General features: G+C 43.1%; 1 protein-coding gene across 1 annotated transcript in view; it reads right to left on the bottom strand.

Moving 5' to 3' along the window:
* The window catches only part of CERKL (ceramide kinase like), a 71,524-nt gene that overhangs the window by 7,771 nt on the left and 50,404 nt on the right, over nucleotides 1–13,349 (bottom strand). The window contains exons 9-12 of the mRNA XM_048484018.1: nucleotides 10,660–10,685; nucleotides 10,474–10,582; nucleotides 4,289–4,385; nucleotides 3,268–3,431 (exon numbers count right to left, since the gene is read on the bottom strand). Of these exons, the coding sequence (XP_048339975.1) occupies nucleotides 3,268–3,431; nucleotides 4,289–4,385; nucleotides 10,474–10,582; nucleotides 10,660–10,685 (396 nt within the window). The remainder of the gene's footprint in view (nucleotides 1–3,267; nucleotides 3,432–4,288; nucleotides 4,386–10,473; nucleotides 10,583–10,659; nucleotides 10,686–13,349) is intronic.

Below are 13,349 nucleotides of genomic sequence, written 5' to 3'. Positions count from 1 at the left end.
ACAACCTTATCAGAAGGTCACCCAAACAGCAATGGAAGCAAGTCTCCCACTGTCTCAGCTGCACCACGATGTTCATTATGAGCTTCAGGAAGACCCATGGGGCCATCCAGAGACTGAAAGGCAGTGCTTTGAACCAGTAGTGTCTTTTTTCTGTTCAGAAACAACAGAACGTCTAATGACCTTGGAAAATTGGCACATGGAGATAGGCATTGGTCAGCTGGATGAAAGTCAGAAATTCACCCAGTTGTAGTGATTCCGAAATGGACCTTAAAGTTTCCATCTGGAAGTGTTTCAGTTCTATGAAATGGTTTAGGAACTCTTCAGTCCCCAATCCTCTTGGGAACAGTGAAGAAGAGAGGGTAAACTCCCTGGCCCTTTTCTACTGCAGAAACTCTCTTAATGGCCTGAATGGATAGGAGGTGGTCTGTAACTTATTATTCTGTCCTTTTTGTTTGTTTGTTTTTGAGCACTGCAAGTGATGGGAGAGACAACCAAGCACTCTAGTGGGAAGAAGAGAAAGTCTGTTGCATAACTCATTGCCACCCCCTCTATCAACCAGGAGTCCACCTTTGATTGAATTCATGGCTCCTGGAAAAGGAATAATCCTCCTCTCACTGGAGCCGCTAAGGAGTCAGGCTTATTGTTCTTTGGGTCATCATCCTGTCTGTTTTCCTTGTTTGGAAATTTGCAGTGGAAGGCTGTCCTCTTGGTCACCTCTCTAGAGGTGTTCCATTCGGTCCTTCTGTCCAAAATTTGGAAGAGAATGTTTGTATGAAAAAAATAGTTGTTGGCTTGGCATTTATCAGACCTTCTCAGGGTTCTGGGTATGACCTTATATTTGTCCCAGGTTTTGATCAAAATGTGATCAGGGCCTCCCCAAAGAGGTTGTCTCCATGGAACAGGTACACCAAGACAATTGCCTTTGAGGGAAAGTCCACCTGCCATGCCCTTAATGAACGGAGGCATCTAGTAGCTGTGGCTGATGCACTTGACCTTGCTGAAAAGAGAGTTGAATCCAGGGTTGTATGTGCTGTGAAGGACAGTGCCCTTAGAAGCCCCTTCATGAAGTCTACACTCATCTTCTGGTAACTGTTGAAGAATCTTGCGGGCCCAGGTAATAGCTGCTCTTGAAATAACAGAGGCAGGGGCAGATGCCCAGATTGCCACTCTAATGGTCTCATGGGACTTCTCTGAGGCTTGGTCTGATCTTCCTTCCAGGCTATCCTGTTTCTGTCTTTCACCATCTTCCCACAGTATGCCAGAGGACTGCAGAGGAGGCACCATTGTGTCTACAAGAAAAACTTGAAGACGTTTGTCATTATAGGCTGGCATAACGTAATTTTTTTTAACAAATCCTGGAAACTGTCGCCCATAGGTTTGCCCATTCAGTGTTAAGTAGCTTTTTGAAAAATTAAGTCTCACTTGGACTCAAATTGGAAAAGAACTTTCGGTTCCTTTTATATTTAGATATTTTCTCAGGTCTTCCTTCACTCCCCCTCCCCAAGATTCTTTAAGATCTAAGACGGCCAATGTTTTTGGTCAGCAAGTACTGATAGTCCTTCACCTTGAAAAAGCACACTGATTGCTCAAGAATTTGAATTTCCTCTTCTTCCTTCAAGAGGAATTCTCCTTCCTCCTTGAATCCCGCTCTGCTGTATGTGGAACTAGCCACCTCTTAACTGGGCTAGACTTCCCCATCTTCCTTGCCTCTTTGGTAGCCCATGAAAAGCAGTGCTCCTTTCTTGATTGCCCTGAAGCCTGGTTCCCTGGAAGTGGGGATGTAGAATGGACAGCCTTCTGTTACAATAACCATTTGATGCAGGATTGCATTAAGCTGTTCCCCCATCATCACCATAGTGATGTTAATTAGATCAGGGGGCATCAAGGAAACAAACATTACCAGCTTGCAGAGTTGCAGCACAGTTCTCCCTGGAGGGACCAGAGGGAGTAAGAATGGAAGCTTTCTGTCTGCAGAAGGCTCCTCTAGAGTAGTTTCCGTGGCTGGTGTTTGGACAGGAACCCTTGAGAAGGCAAGTGCCATTCTGTCTGCCCTCTGCCTTTTTGTGCAGTTTTTGGTCTTTGTAAATGGTGGTACCATTCCCAAAGAAGCTGAGACTGGAGCAACCTGTTCAAGGAATAAGAAGCCATCTGCTGCCAGCTGTCTCTCTGTGGTTTGGATGCCCGAGCGGGATACCTTACAAGCCTTTAGAAGTTTCTAAGAGCTATGAAAGAAGCCCTGCAAAAATAACCAACTTACTTATTTATTGAATTTGTATCCCGCCCTATCCCCGCAGGGCTCAGGGGATAGACTTCTTTCTTCCTCTCCCCCACCCCAACAGAAGATGAGAGGAAAGAATACATGGAAGACTAAGAAAAATAAACTGAATAGCAGATATAAGGTATAATGTATGAGAAGGATTGGGTATATGGTAATATGCAGCACAGGGAAAAAAACAGCACAGGCAACTGGCTACTGCTCTCCCAAGGCTAGAAAAAAACTGAGGAGAGATGGATGACCCTCACAGGAAGCAGAAAGTTCAAGTCTGTTCCTTCCTCCCTGACTAAATGGTGGGAATCCTTCTATACTCAGAGGAAGAACATCAGGGCTCCCCACCTCCATTTTACTATACTAAAACAGAATGACTAGTGGCCTATGGTCACCCAATGAGCTTCACTGTAAAGTGGAATTTCCCAATCATAGTTGAATCATTACATCAAACGGTCCAATACTGTCAAACTGGCCCCTCAATGGACAAAGAGGAGTTTGGATTTATACCTCACCTTTCTCTCTTGTAAGGAGACTCAAGGCAGCTTACAAATTTCTTCCTTTCCTCTCCCCACAACAGACACCTTGTAAGTAGGTGGGGCTGAGAGAGCTCTGACAGAACTGTGACTAATCCAAGATCACCCAACAGGATTCATGCAGAAAAGCAGGAAAAACAAACCCAGTTCTCCAGATTAGAGTCCACCACTCTTAACCACTACATCACTATTTAATTTCCAAAATGAAGTTGCTCTTGTGGCCATTGTGCTTTCTGCACATATTTGCTGGTCACCAGAACAGTGTCTAAAGGAATATGCAGAAATCTATGGGGGGATTATTGTGCATAAGCAAAACTAGTTGTATGCAGAAATGTAAGGTGATTCTTAGCATGCTGAATCTTAGAGACCTAAATGAGAACACATTAAATTTACACTAAGATCAGAGAAACTCATGGATCCACTAACTATTAGAACTTCTTGTTAATATGCTTTGTTTTGTCCTACCGAACAAGGATTTCTGATGTCCATTCCATCAAATCACCATCTATATTCCAAGGATACGTCTCTTCTGCAGATTCTACATTTTCTTCACTGACACAGTCCTTTTTCGTTCTTCGCTGAACTTTTACTGCCTCAACAGTGTACGTCTCAACAAAGGGAAAGTTGAACTAACACACACAAAAATTGCACAATATTAACAGTTAAATTCTAACTTGTGTCTAAGGTCAAGACTTCTTTCATTTATGCTTTTTATGGCAGTTTGCCATTGCCTGCCTCTGTGCAACAACCCTGCTTAGTTCCTGCTTAGCTTCTGAGATCTGACCATCCATGCTTCTGAGCCTGGGCCATCCATGTCAGGGTATGACCAGCATAAGGGGTGATTATTTGCTGCTCAACATGATTCTCCTTTTATGATCTAATTGTTCTTTCCTTGAAAGGAAATCAAAGGTAGTTTTCCACTGGAAATATTACCGTTCCTCTCTAATGCTACAGTAGTTTCCAAATAGTTTCTTGATTCACTGTATACCAAGAGTGCTGTATGAGCATCTGTCGTATATTGTCTTGTATGCACTGGCCCTACATGCTCTGCATAAAGTGAAAAATTAAATATTTCATCCAGAAAATTAAAATGAGTCACCATTTCCCTTAATCCCAATACAGACTACATTTAAATATAGTATTTCTTGGTTTTCAAAATCAGTTTAGCAGCTTTATTCCCTTATGACTCCTATCTATAAGATGTCTAAATAACCACAACAGATGGACGGAAATAGGCTAATCGGTATTAGTCTGGTGATTTTCAGAAATCAGATAAAAGTGGGCTAATGTATTTCGACAAGAACCTAAGTCTTCTTATGAAGACACTAATATCTTCTCTAGTTTATTTACCTCCATGTTAAAATTTTTTCTTTGCACTTTTATAAGTTTTGCTTCAGATGTTTTGTGTTATGCCTTATGTGATTGCTTTCTGCTGTGATGTTAAGTATAACTAGTTAAACAACACTTTAAGTAAGTAAGCCTTTACCTGGTTTTTTACACTGGCGTATCTTTTCAGGTGTTTAATAAATCCTGGACGAGAGGTGTTCCGGACAACAATAAGAGATATGCTTCCATCATTCAATCTAAACAGAAGAGAGTTCAGTTATAGCAATCAATTTCACATCTGATTTTGATCTCATTCATAACATGTCTGCAACCAGCCCTTCCTGTGTGTTAATATTTTTAAAAGTATGTTATCTTGGTAATCTCTAAACAAACCCATAACATGGAAGATAAGTACTATTGCTGTAAATGGGGGCCAAAGCCAGAAAAGGGGCCACAATGAATTCATGGCTGAAACAAGGTTTGGACGGGGAATTCACTGAATCACATCTCAGTCTCTTAATCATTTCAGTCAAGTTAGAAAAACTGCATTTTAATGTTTCCATTTTTCTGAAATAATTTACAAATTATCCTGGGGAGAAAAAAAAAAACCTTTAGTCATAGAGTTTTCATTGTACTGATTTAAAATATCATTTATAATAACTGATAAAGTAAAAGCAACAATCCAAACTCTTCAACTAGAGAGAAATAAGGACACCACTACTCCATGTTTACAAAGATGCCACCGGCCCACAGAGGTAGTACTCAGATTAAAAGCTGGGTCTTGTGGTTCCCTGAATGATATCTATGGCAGAATTGTCCTCTGGCAGCTTTGTGTGTAGATCTTCTCCACATAATAATCAGCTTCGGAGGCTAGCAGTAAGAGACAGCATATTATCCTTAAACAAAGACACAGCGGTCCAACAAAGGAGCATGTACGATGTAAATAAAAAAGCAGCGCCCTCCAAACATCAAATGTGTGTAATGCTTGCTCTTCTAGTGATTTGGGTTTGGAAGAACACTGGCAAAAATCTGCAGTGCTGCTGTCCTCACCTTTTATGTGTATGGCATGTAAGGAAATGTTGCAACGAAAAGCACATTGCCATAGACAGATCCTGACAGATCCTTACTCTCTGCATGGAGTAAGAGAGACCGTACACCCTTGCTTATTGACATAGTACTTTGTCAACATACTGTTCGTGGTAATCAACAATAATTTCCCTGCAATGATGACCGAAAGAGAGGTGAGAGCATGTCTAATGGCTCTTGAGTACATTTATGTACATACAAACTCAGACCAAGACAGTTTTCCCTGTACCACAGAGTTGCCAAATCACACACACCAACCACTTAGTGATGCATGCATGAAAATCAACAGATTGTGAGGGAGTGTACCCAGATCAATACCCCAGAACAGACAGCCATCACTGTTCTACCATGTGAGGGATCTGGTAATAACTCTTGGAATAAACAGCCTACCCTATGCCATTGTAGATCTAAGTTCAACCGGAATTTTCTCATAAACCAATTTTGTAAAACTCGCACGTGAAGAACCACAGCTGTGGTAGTTGTCATAAGGTCCAGTAATATTTGGATTTAGACCAATTTTTGGTATCTCTCTTTAGAGAACTGAGAAACTAATTTTTGAATGGCTCACACTCTGGGGACTGGCAGAAGCATCTTATTTTCAGTAGCATTCAGAACAGCTCAAGTGAATCTACTGGACTGTGTGGGCTGCAACTGGCACTTTTCAAAGTTGATTACAAACCACAGTCTGTTCAAAATGTCTACAGCTAAGTACAGGTTGGACTGTGATGAAGAATCAGTCATTAAGGTAAGGGCAGCTAGAGCAGCCCTCCACCCTCAGGGAAGCCACCACAGCTGAAACACATTTGACGAAACCTTGTGAAGCTGTTGCTAAACCAAATGGTAAAACAGTATACTCACAGTAGATTCTTTCACATTCAAATCTCAAAACAAGTTCTGTGTAACTGATGGATGGAAATAGCGTCCTTTAAATCTAGAACTGCAGACCAACAATGCTGTGACAGTAAGGGGAGGATATCAGCAAGATGTATCATTCTAAATCTTGAGGTGCTTTAGGGCCCAATCCAAATTGGGGGAACAGTTTATGGAAGCAGTGGAGGGCCATGCTGGCACGTCTGCCCACCCACTAGAACAGTGGTTCTCAACCTTCCTAATGCCGCGACCCTTTAATACATTTCCTCGTGTTGTGGTGACCCCCAACCCTAACATTTATCCATTTTACAGATGGAGAACACTGATGCAGAGAGTCTTAGGTGACCCTTGTGAAAGGGTCATTCGACCCCCAAAGGGGTCCCGACCCCAGGTTGAGAACCACTGCACTAGAATAAGGAGCACCAGTGCCAGTGGAGAAAGCAAAGACGTCAGCATGCAGGTACTATACAGCTCCACAGCACCCGGGAATAATGCTGATGTCTAAGAGCATGCTGGCGCATGGGGGGCAGGCCGGGAGAATTCCAGGGGTAGAGCTGACTAATCAGCTTCCATCAGGGTTTCAGCCCAGGAATGCCTTCGTCTGTGACGGCAGACTTACACCACTGAAAAGTGAGGTGTAAGTCTATTTCTGCAATGAGGCTTTTTGGATCGCAGGAGGGTTTTTCAATTTCCCTCCTTTCCACATCACCCAAAGTCACTTAGGAGGCAGCGTAGCACCATCTTTACCATGCTGCCCCCAGCCACTGCAGAGATCTCTCCCGGATCTGGATTGGGCTGTAATTGCCAAATCCAAAATTGGTCTTTTCTCAGCTCCTTTTTTATCAGTAAAGGAATACCTGGAGTAAAAACCCTTATCAGGAATAGGTGTGGGCAATTTCCTCACAACAACCTTATCCACCAATTTTGCAACCTCTGTGGCTAAGAGCTGTATCTGCATTGTTGATTTGCAAATCTGCACCTCTCTTCAAACAAGATGTTAACCACAGTCTTTGCGTCCTCTGAAATGTCATCAATACACTGAGACAAAGCAATACACTTAAAACCAAATCTTTAACTGTGTGTTTTTGAGGGCCTGTGTGTTTGTTTTTTGAGGGCTTGAGGCCCCCCCCCCTTTTTTTTTGGCTGTGTGCTTCTCCACAGCTTCTGAGAGGTAGGGCTTCTGGTGAGTCACCAGCTCTATTTACTGCCATTCAGCTCTTTTGAGCAGTCTCAAATGACAGACTAGAGAGCTAGGACAAAACTAACAAAATGAATTTCAACAGAGATAAATCCAAGATACTACACTTAAAAAGAAAAAATGAAATGCACAGATATAAGATGGATTGCCCCTGGCTTGACAACAGTACTTGTGAAAGGGATCTGAAAGTCTTAGCAGACCACAAACTGAACATGAGTCAGCAGTGTGATGCAGCAGCCAACAAAGACAATGCAATTCTGGGCTGCATCAATAGGACTATAGTGACTAGAACAAGGGATGTAATAGTACCTCTCTAGTCAGCATTGGTCAGATCTCACCTGGAATACTGTCTCCAGTTCTGGGCACTACAATTCAAGAAGGATATTAACAAGCTGGAACGGGTCCAGAGGAGGGCGACCAAAATGATAAAAGATCTGGATTCCATGCCCAATGGAAGAGAAGAGCTAGGTATGTTTAGTCTGGAGGACAGAAGGTTAAGGGGTAACATGATAGCCATGTTTAAATACATAAAGGGATGCCATGCTAAAGATGCAGCAAGGTTGTTTTCTGCTCTTCCAGAAACTAGGATAAGGAGTAATGGATTCAAAGTGCAGGAAAAGAGATTCCACCAGAACATCAGGAAGAACTTCCTGACAGTAAGGGCTGTTTGACAGTGAAATACACTGCATTAGAAAGTGGTGGAATCTCTTGATTTGGAAGTTTTTAAACAGAGGTTGGTGGTCATCTGTCAAGGGGGCTTTGATTGTGTATCTCTGCATGGCAAGGGGTTGGACCTGATGGCCTTTGAGGTCTCTTCCAACTCTTTGATTCTACAAGTGATCCCACAAAGACATATGGTAGCATCCCATTAGGGCCATGAAGTTGGAGACCCTTTGACCCAGGTCTGTGGACAAGTAGGTTTTTCTCCCCAAATAATTCAGTTTTCACCCTTCCTTGTAGTTTAGTGCAGAGTGAGCGCCTTTTTTATATCTTCAAGGTAGCACTTCTGCCACGATGAAGTTGGTGACAGAATGGTGGAAGCTTTCAGAACCTTGTTCCTTGATTTTATAGAGGTTCTCTATCTTCTTGGTAGAAGTCTGGCTGGAAGATGATTTCGCTCACATGTTTTCAGTGATACCTTTGATACCCTTAATCAAGGGCAAGGCTACCAGGCCTGTATCTCGACAATATAAAATGTCCATAACAGGGTCAGCTGACCTAGGATTGGTCTGGTCGTAAACCACACCCAAGGCCTTTGCCATATTGATTAACTATTCTGACTAATGTTGCAAATCCTCAGTAGGGGAACCAGGTGAAGGATCCCCAAGGTGTCTTCGGGGAAGGAATGCACAATCTAATTCTCAATCAGATTCGATATCAGACGCATCCTCATGTTCTGGTGAAAGGTGAGATTTGGAGGTGGTAAGCTTGTCTATAGTAGACGAAAGCTGCTTCCAGGAGCCTTGTGCCAGTGTTGTGGACGATGACAACTGGGGGTGGGGGATACCCCATTGTCCACAGTGGGACATATGCATTCCAGAACAACAGTCCCAAGGAAGCTAGCACAATGCACCTTTCATACAGTCCTGGTGAACTGAAGAAGCTCCACAAAATATTTCACTGAGCACGAGTACCTCAAAGACACCCCTGTCAGAGGAATGCACTGAAGACCATCTCCTCCTAGATGTTGAAGGACTTCTGGTGTAACTGAAATGATGCAGAATGGAATGATGCCCCAATAGGCTTCTGAAGTCCAGGTTGTTCCAGAGTTGCATTGGCTCCATTTTGATGCTTGGGGCAGAGGCGAATGTCCCCAGTATTGAGGTGAAAGTTGTGTTGAGGCAATGTTTTCTCTTGGAGTCAAGGAGATGTTGTTTCTCAGAGTTGAGGAGATGTTACTTCCCAGAGTCAGGGAGATGCCAATAGATGCCAACTGAAGAGATGTATCTTGGCCTCAAGTGCATAAAGACGAACAATATCAAGGAGAGGAAACACGAGAACTCAATGGAGAAGACATTCAGCACCAAATAGATGCTGAGATGGTAGTGGTCTGTTCCCAGTTTCCAGGAGACTGGTGTAACAGCTCTTCAACCAGTCAACTCCAAAGTGGGCATGGGGCAATCTGAAGTCACAGAAGTCACAGAAGGCATATGGGAGTCCTTGGGAGCTTTTTCGGCCAGCAGGTCAAAGGCTTTGAGGGATTTTTCCCACAGGGAGGCCTTATGATGCAGAGGTCTTATGATGTGCAGCCTTTTTTGCCTGGCCTTAGGAATTAGAAGGTGACAAGCTTGGCGGGTCTCCACAATGTGGCCTTTGCTCAAACAGAAGAGGCACTCAATATGTTCATTGTTTTGTGCCATCGTCGTATTACATTTCTGACATTTTTTTAAAAAAGCCATCCTCTCAAAATTCCTCACCACAGCAACTAAAATATAAGCCAGTAGAAAAAATTCTCATTCTTAGTTAGCAAATTGAGAATTGGGGGAAAGGAGTATTTCCTAAATTTTCATGCATATCTTTGGATAGGAAAGCTTCGGCTTGAGATAGAGGGCAGAGAATTCCTCAGGAGCTAAAAAGTCATCTAGAAGCTTGATAGTCTAACTCCCCAGCTGGCCTGAAATGTTCCCCATGAGGGACCGCACTGAAGATGCAACGGTAAATAACTGCTTTTACAAATGTTCGTCAGACAAAACCAAAGATTCAGTGATAGTAAGAAAGTTGATTGTTTTACTGTTTATATATGATCCTAGTCCTGCATTGGGCTACGTTTCCTTTTGCATGCTTTTTTTAACTGCAGCTTCCATCTGTTTTGCCAATTAAGTCTCCACAATAAACTGAAATAAATCAGTCAAATCCAAAGAACTGAGTTCCCATTAACAAAGCCCCAGGGAGATTATTAGTAGATGACTACCACTTAAGTCAGACTTGTAAACTAATTTAATCACTGTAATTATCCAATGATTATTCTAGTTAGATGACTTGACCTTATGCGCCTGATCCACAAACTGATTACAGTTCCTCAGATTGTGTGAGTCCACTGTCATCCCACTGTAGTCTTTGCATCCCTTCCCCCAACCTCTGCAGGTCTAGACTGCTCATGACGCAGGCATGCATTCGAGGGAAAGCAAGGATTTTGCAATCAGATCTCAGAATTGAGAGACATTATTGTAATTCTCTAAACCCTTACTGACCTGGTATTAGGTGCCAAGCCTCTTGGTGCCATTGCGCATAGACAAGGGATTGCCATAATGCTCACATTCAGGAAATGACCCTGGATCCTGTCCTGCTGATCCTGGCTGTCTAAATATAACATCACACTTCATTACTTCCAGGATACCCTAATTCCCCGTTATAAGTAATTAAACTTGAAAACTTACCAGAGTTAAGCCTTTCTTGCTTCTTTCTAAAAATAAAAAATGTGTTAGAATAAGTAAAGGCAGTGAAGGGTGTAAAATAACACATTAATAAAAACACAATGCGTTAATGGGGGGAAAAATGAAAGTTTTTAACTCAAGCAAATTGGATATCATGTTGTATTACAAGGGCTGTTGTGTTAGTGGGAAAGGCTCTTTTTCAGCAATACTGGGTCATGCTAAATGATCCCAACCAAACATTTCACTCATACAAGGCATAATTCAGGTTATCTTGAAACAAAATTTCTTGAACTTCCCTCTGTAATTCTTCTTTAAATATGTCAATCAGAATCATATACATGTCCAGGTATACTGTTGTGTAATCACTCTTGATACAGCAGGTTCTCAAGCAGGGATGATCAGAAAATGAAAACTTTTGGACAGGTAGCTCTGTCACTTCCTGCCTAGCAAAATGGTTCCTAGAGGGATGGGATGGGAAACTGCAAAGATGGCTGCCCTGTTCGAGACGTGTGGAAGTCAGTGCTGATTTGTATCTCCTTATTACCAGCTCTTTTTTAAGGGCTGTGCTACACAGGATCAGAATTTGGAAGACCCTGTTGGGCCAAGGACATGCTATGCATGGCATACATTGGATTTAAATGGCAATCCTTCAAAATAGACTTCAAGATTGGACATGAAGGAGCGTTGCCAGGCAGAACAGCACCAAACCCAGAAATATTTTATGTCTACCAAAGAATCTGCAGGATTACATCTCAGAGACTTGTCTTTCAATAAAGGTCACCATCACACTCAAGTACAAAAGATTAACAGAAACCTATTGGTGTGCCTGATCCAAAAAATCTGTTGTGCTTTCACAGGCTCTGATTTACTTAGGCCTCTTCTGCACATGCAGAATAATGCACTTTCAATCCACTTTGCAGCTGGATTTTACTGTGCGAAATAGCCAAATCCACTTGTAAACAATTGTGAGAGTGGACTGAAAGTGCATCATTCTGAATGTGCGGAAGGAGCCTTAAACCTTGGCTGCCTTCAGTGTAACATGCTGTACAAAATTTGAACGTCATATAAGCTTTTGGTAGCTCACGTTGCTGTGCCACACTGACGTAATGCCCATTGGGCAAGGTGGGCAGCTGCCCAGGGCATCACCTTGTGGGGGGCATCAAAATGCTGGGTTCGTTTTTGGGTATTTTAGTGGTTTTCCATTTTTGGCCTGCAGGGGGAGCAGTTTTTAGGCTAGCGTATCATCAGGAGACTGTTCTTATGCTACCCCCCCAGTTTGGTGAGGTTTGGTTCAGGGAGTCCAAAGTTATGGACTCCCAAAGGGGGTGCCCCTATCCCCCATTGTTTCCAATGAGAGCTAATAGGAGATGGGGGCTACAGTTTTGAGGGTCCATAACTTTGGCCCCCCTGAACCAAACTGAATCATACCTGGGGGGTATCATCAGGGCAGTCTCATGATGAGACCCTGAAAGTTTTGAGACTGTGACTTCAGAAATCCCCCCCCCCCCAGCATGCAACCCCCATGGACAGCAATACAGAAAACTCAATGTAGAACAAAGATTCTTGGGCAAATTTCTGGGATGTTCCTGCAGGGGGCGCATTTTTGGATGTATTGGCACCAAGATTTCAGGGTATCATCTGGAAACTGTCCTTATGGTACCCTTAATTTTAGTGCAGTTAGGTATTTAGAGTCCAAAGTTATGGACCCTCAAAGGGGTGCCCCATCCCCCATTCTTTGCTAAGGAGATGGGGGCTACCCTTTGAGGGTCCATAACTTTGGACCCCCTGAACCAAACTGCACCAAACTTGGGGGGTGCCATCATCTCCAGATGATACCCTCAAAGGGGGTGCCCCATCCCCCATTCTTTGCTAAGGAGATGGGGGCACCCCCTTTGGGAGTCCATAACTTTGGACTCCTTGAACCAAACCTCACCAAACTTGGGGAGTAGCATAAGGACAGTCTCCTGATGATATGCTGAAATTATGGTGCTGATATGTCACCCCCTGCAGGCACCAATGTCCTGGTGCAAAAAAAAAAGTTTTGGTCGTGGTGGAGTGGCCGCCCATGGGGCATCCAATTCAGGTTTTGCCCAGGGCTACAGTTTGCCCAGGGCTGCCTCATTACGCCCCTGCTGTGCCACATCTTGTTGAACTTGTATTTGTCTAACTTGTTATTCTATAGTGCTTCACAAAGTTAGAAGACGGCAACTTGAGGAGGAGGAAACAGAGAAGCAGGTGGGCGAGCCAGTTACTTGTCTCAAACAAGGAGCCATAGAGGAGGGACCTGAGGAGGAAAGCAGTTCAGCAGAGGACAAGCCACAGGAGAGAACCATTTTTCTAGATGCTCTGCCTATTCCACAAAAGCCACATACTGGTAGGAGACATACATGCTCATAATAACCACACAGTTAAGGGCACAGAGAAGACAAGACCAATTATTCCTGCAAAAAGACAAAGGAACTGGGAATAATGCACAATTGGAAGATATTTGACAAAGCAGCAAGAGAATAGGGAGAGAGGAAGAGCAAAGTGGAAGAGTGAGAAGAATAATTACAGAAAGGCCTTTGCAAAGCTTATGAGTCCATTTTCATGGGGGCGGGGGCACAACAAACAAAATAAGCAACACTATGCAAGTCTTGCATCATACTTTGTACATTGCTTTGGTAATGGTTATGCACACTACTTATGTTATT

Source organism: Sphaerodactylus townsendi, linkage group LG02, assembly GCF_021028975.2.
Source record: "Sphaerodactylus townsendi isolate TG3544 linkage group LG02, MPM_Stown_v2.3, whole genome shotgun sequence".
NCBI lineage: Eukaryota > Metazoa > Chordata > Lepidosauria > Squamata > Sphaerodactylidae > Sphaerodactylus > Sphaerodactylus townsendi.
The sequence above is the reverse complement of the archived record's forward strand: the minus strand, read 5'-3'. Positions and strand labels throughout refer to the sequence as shown.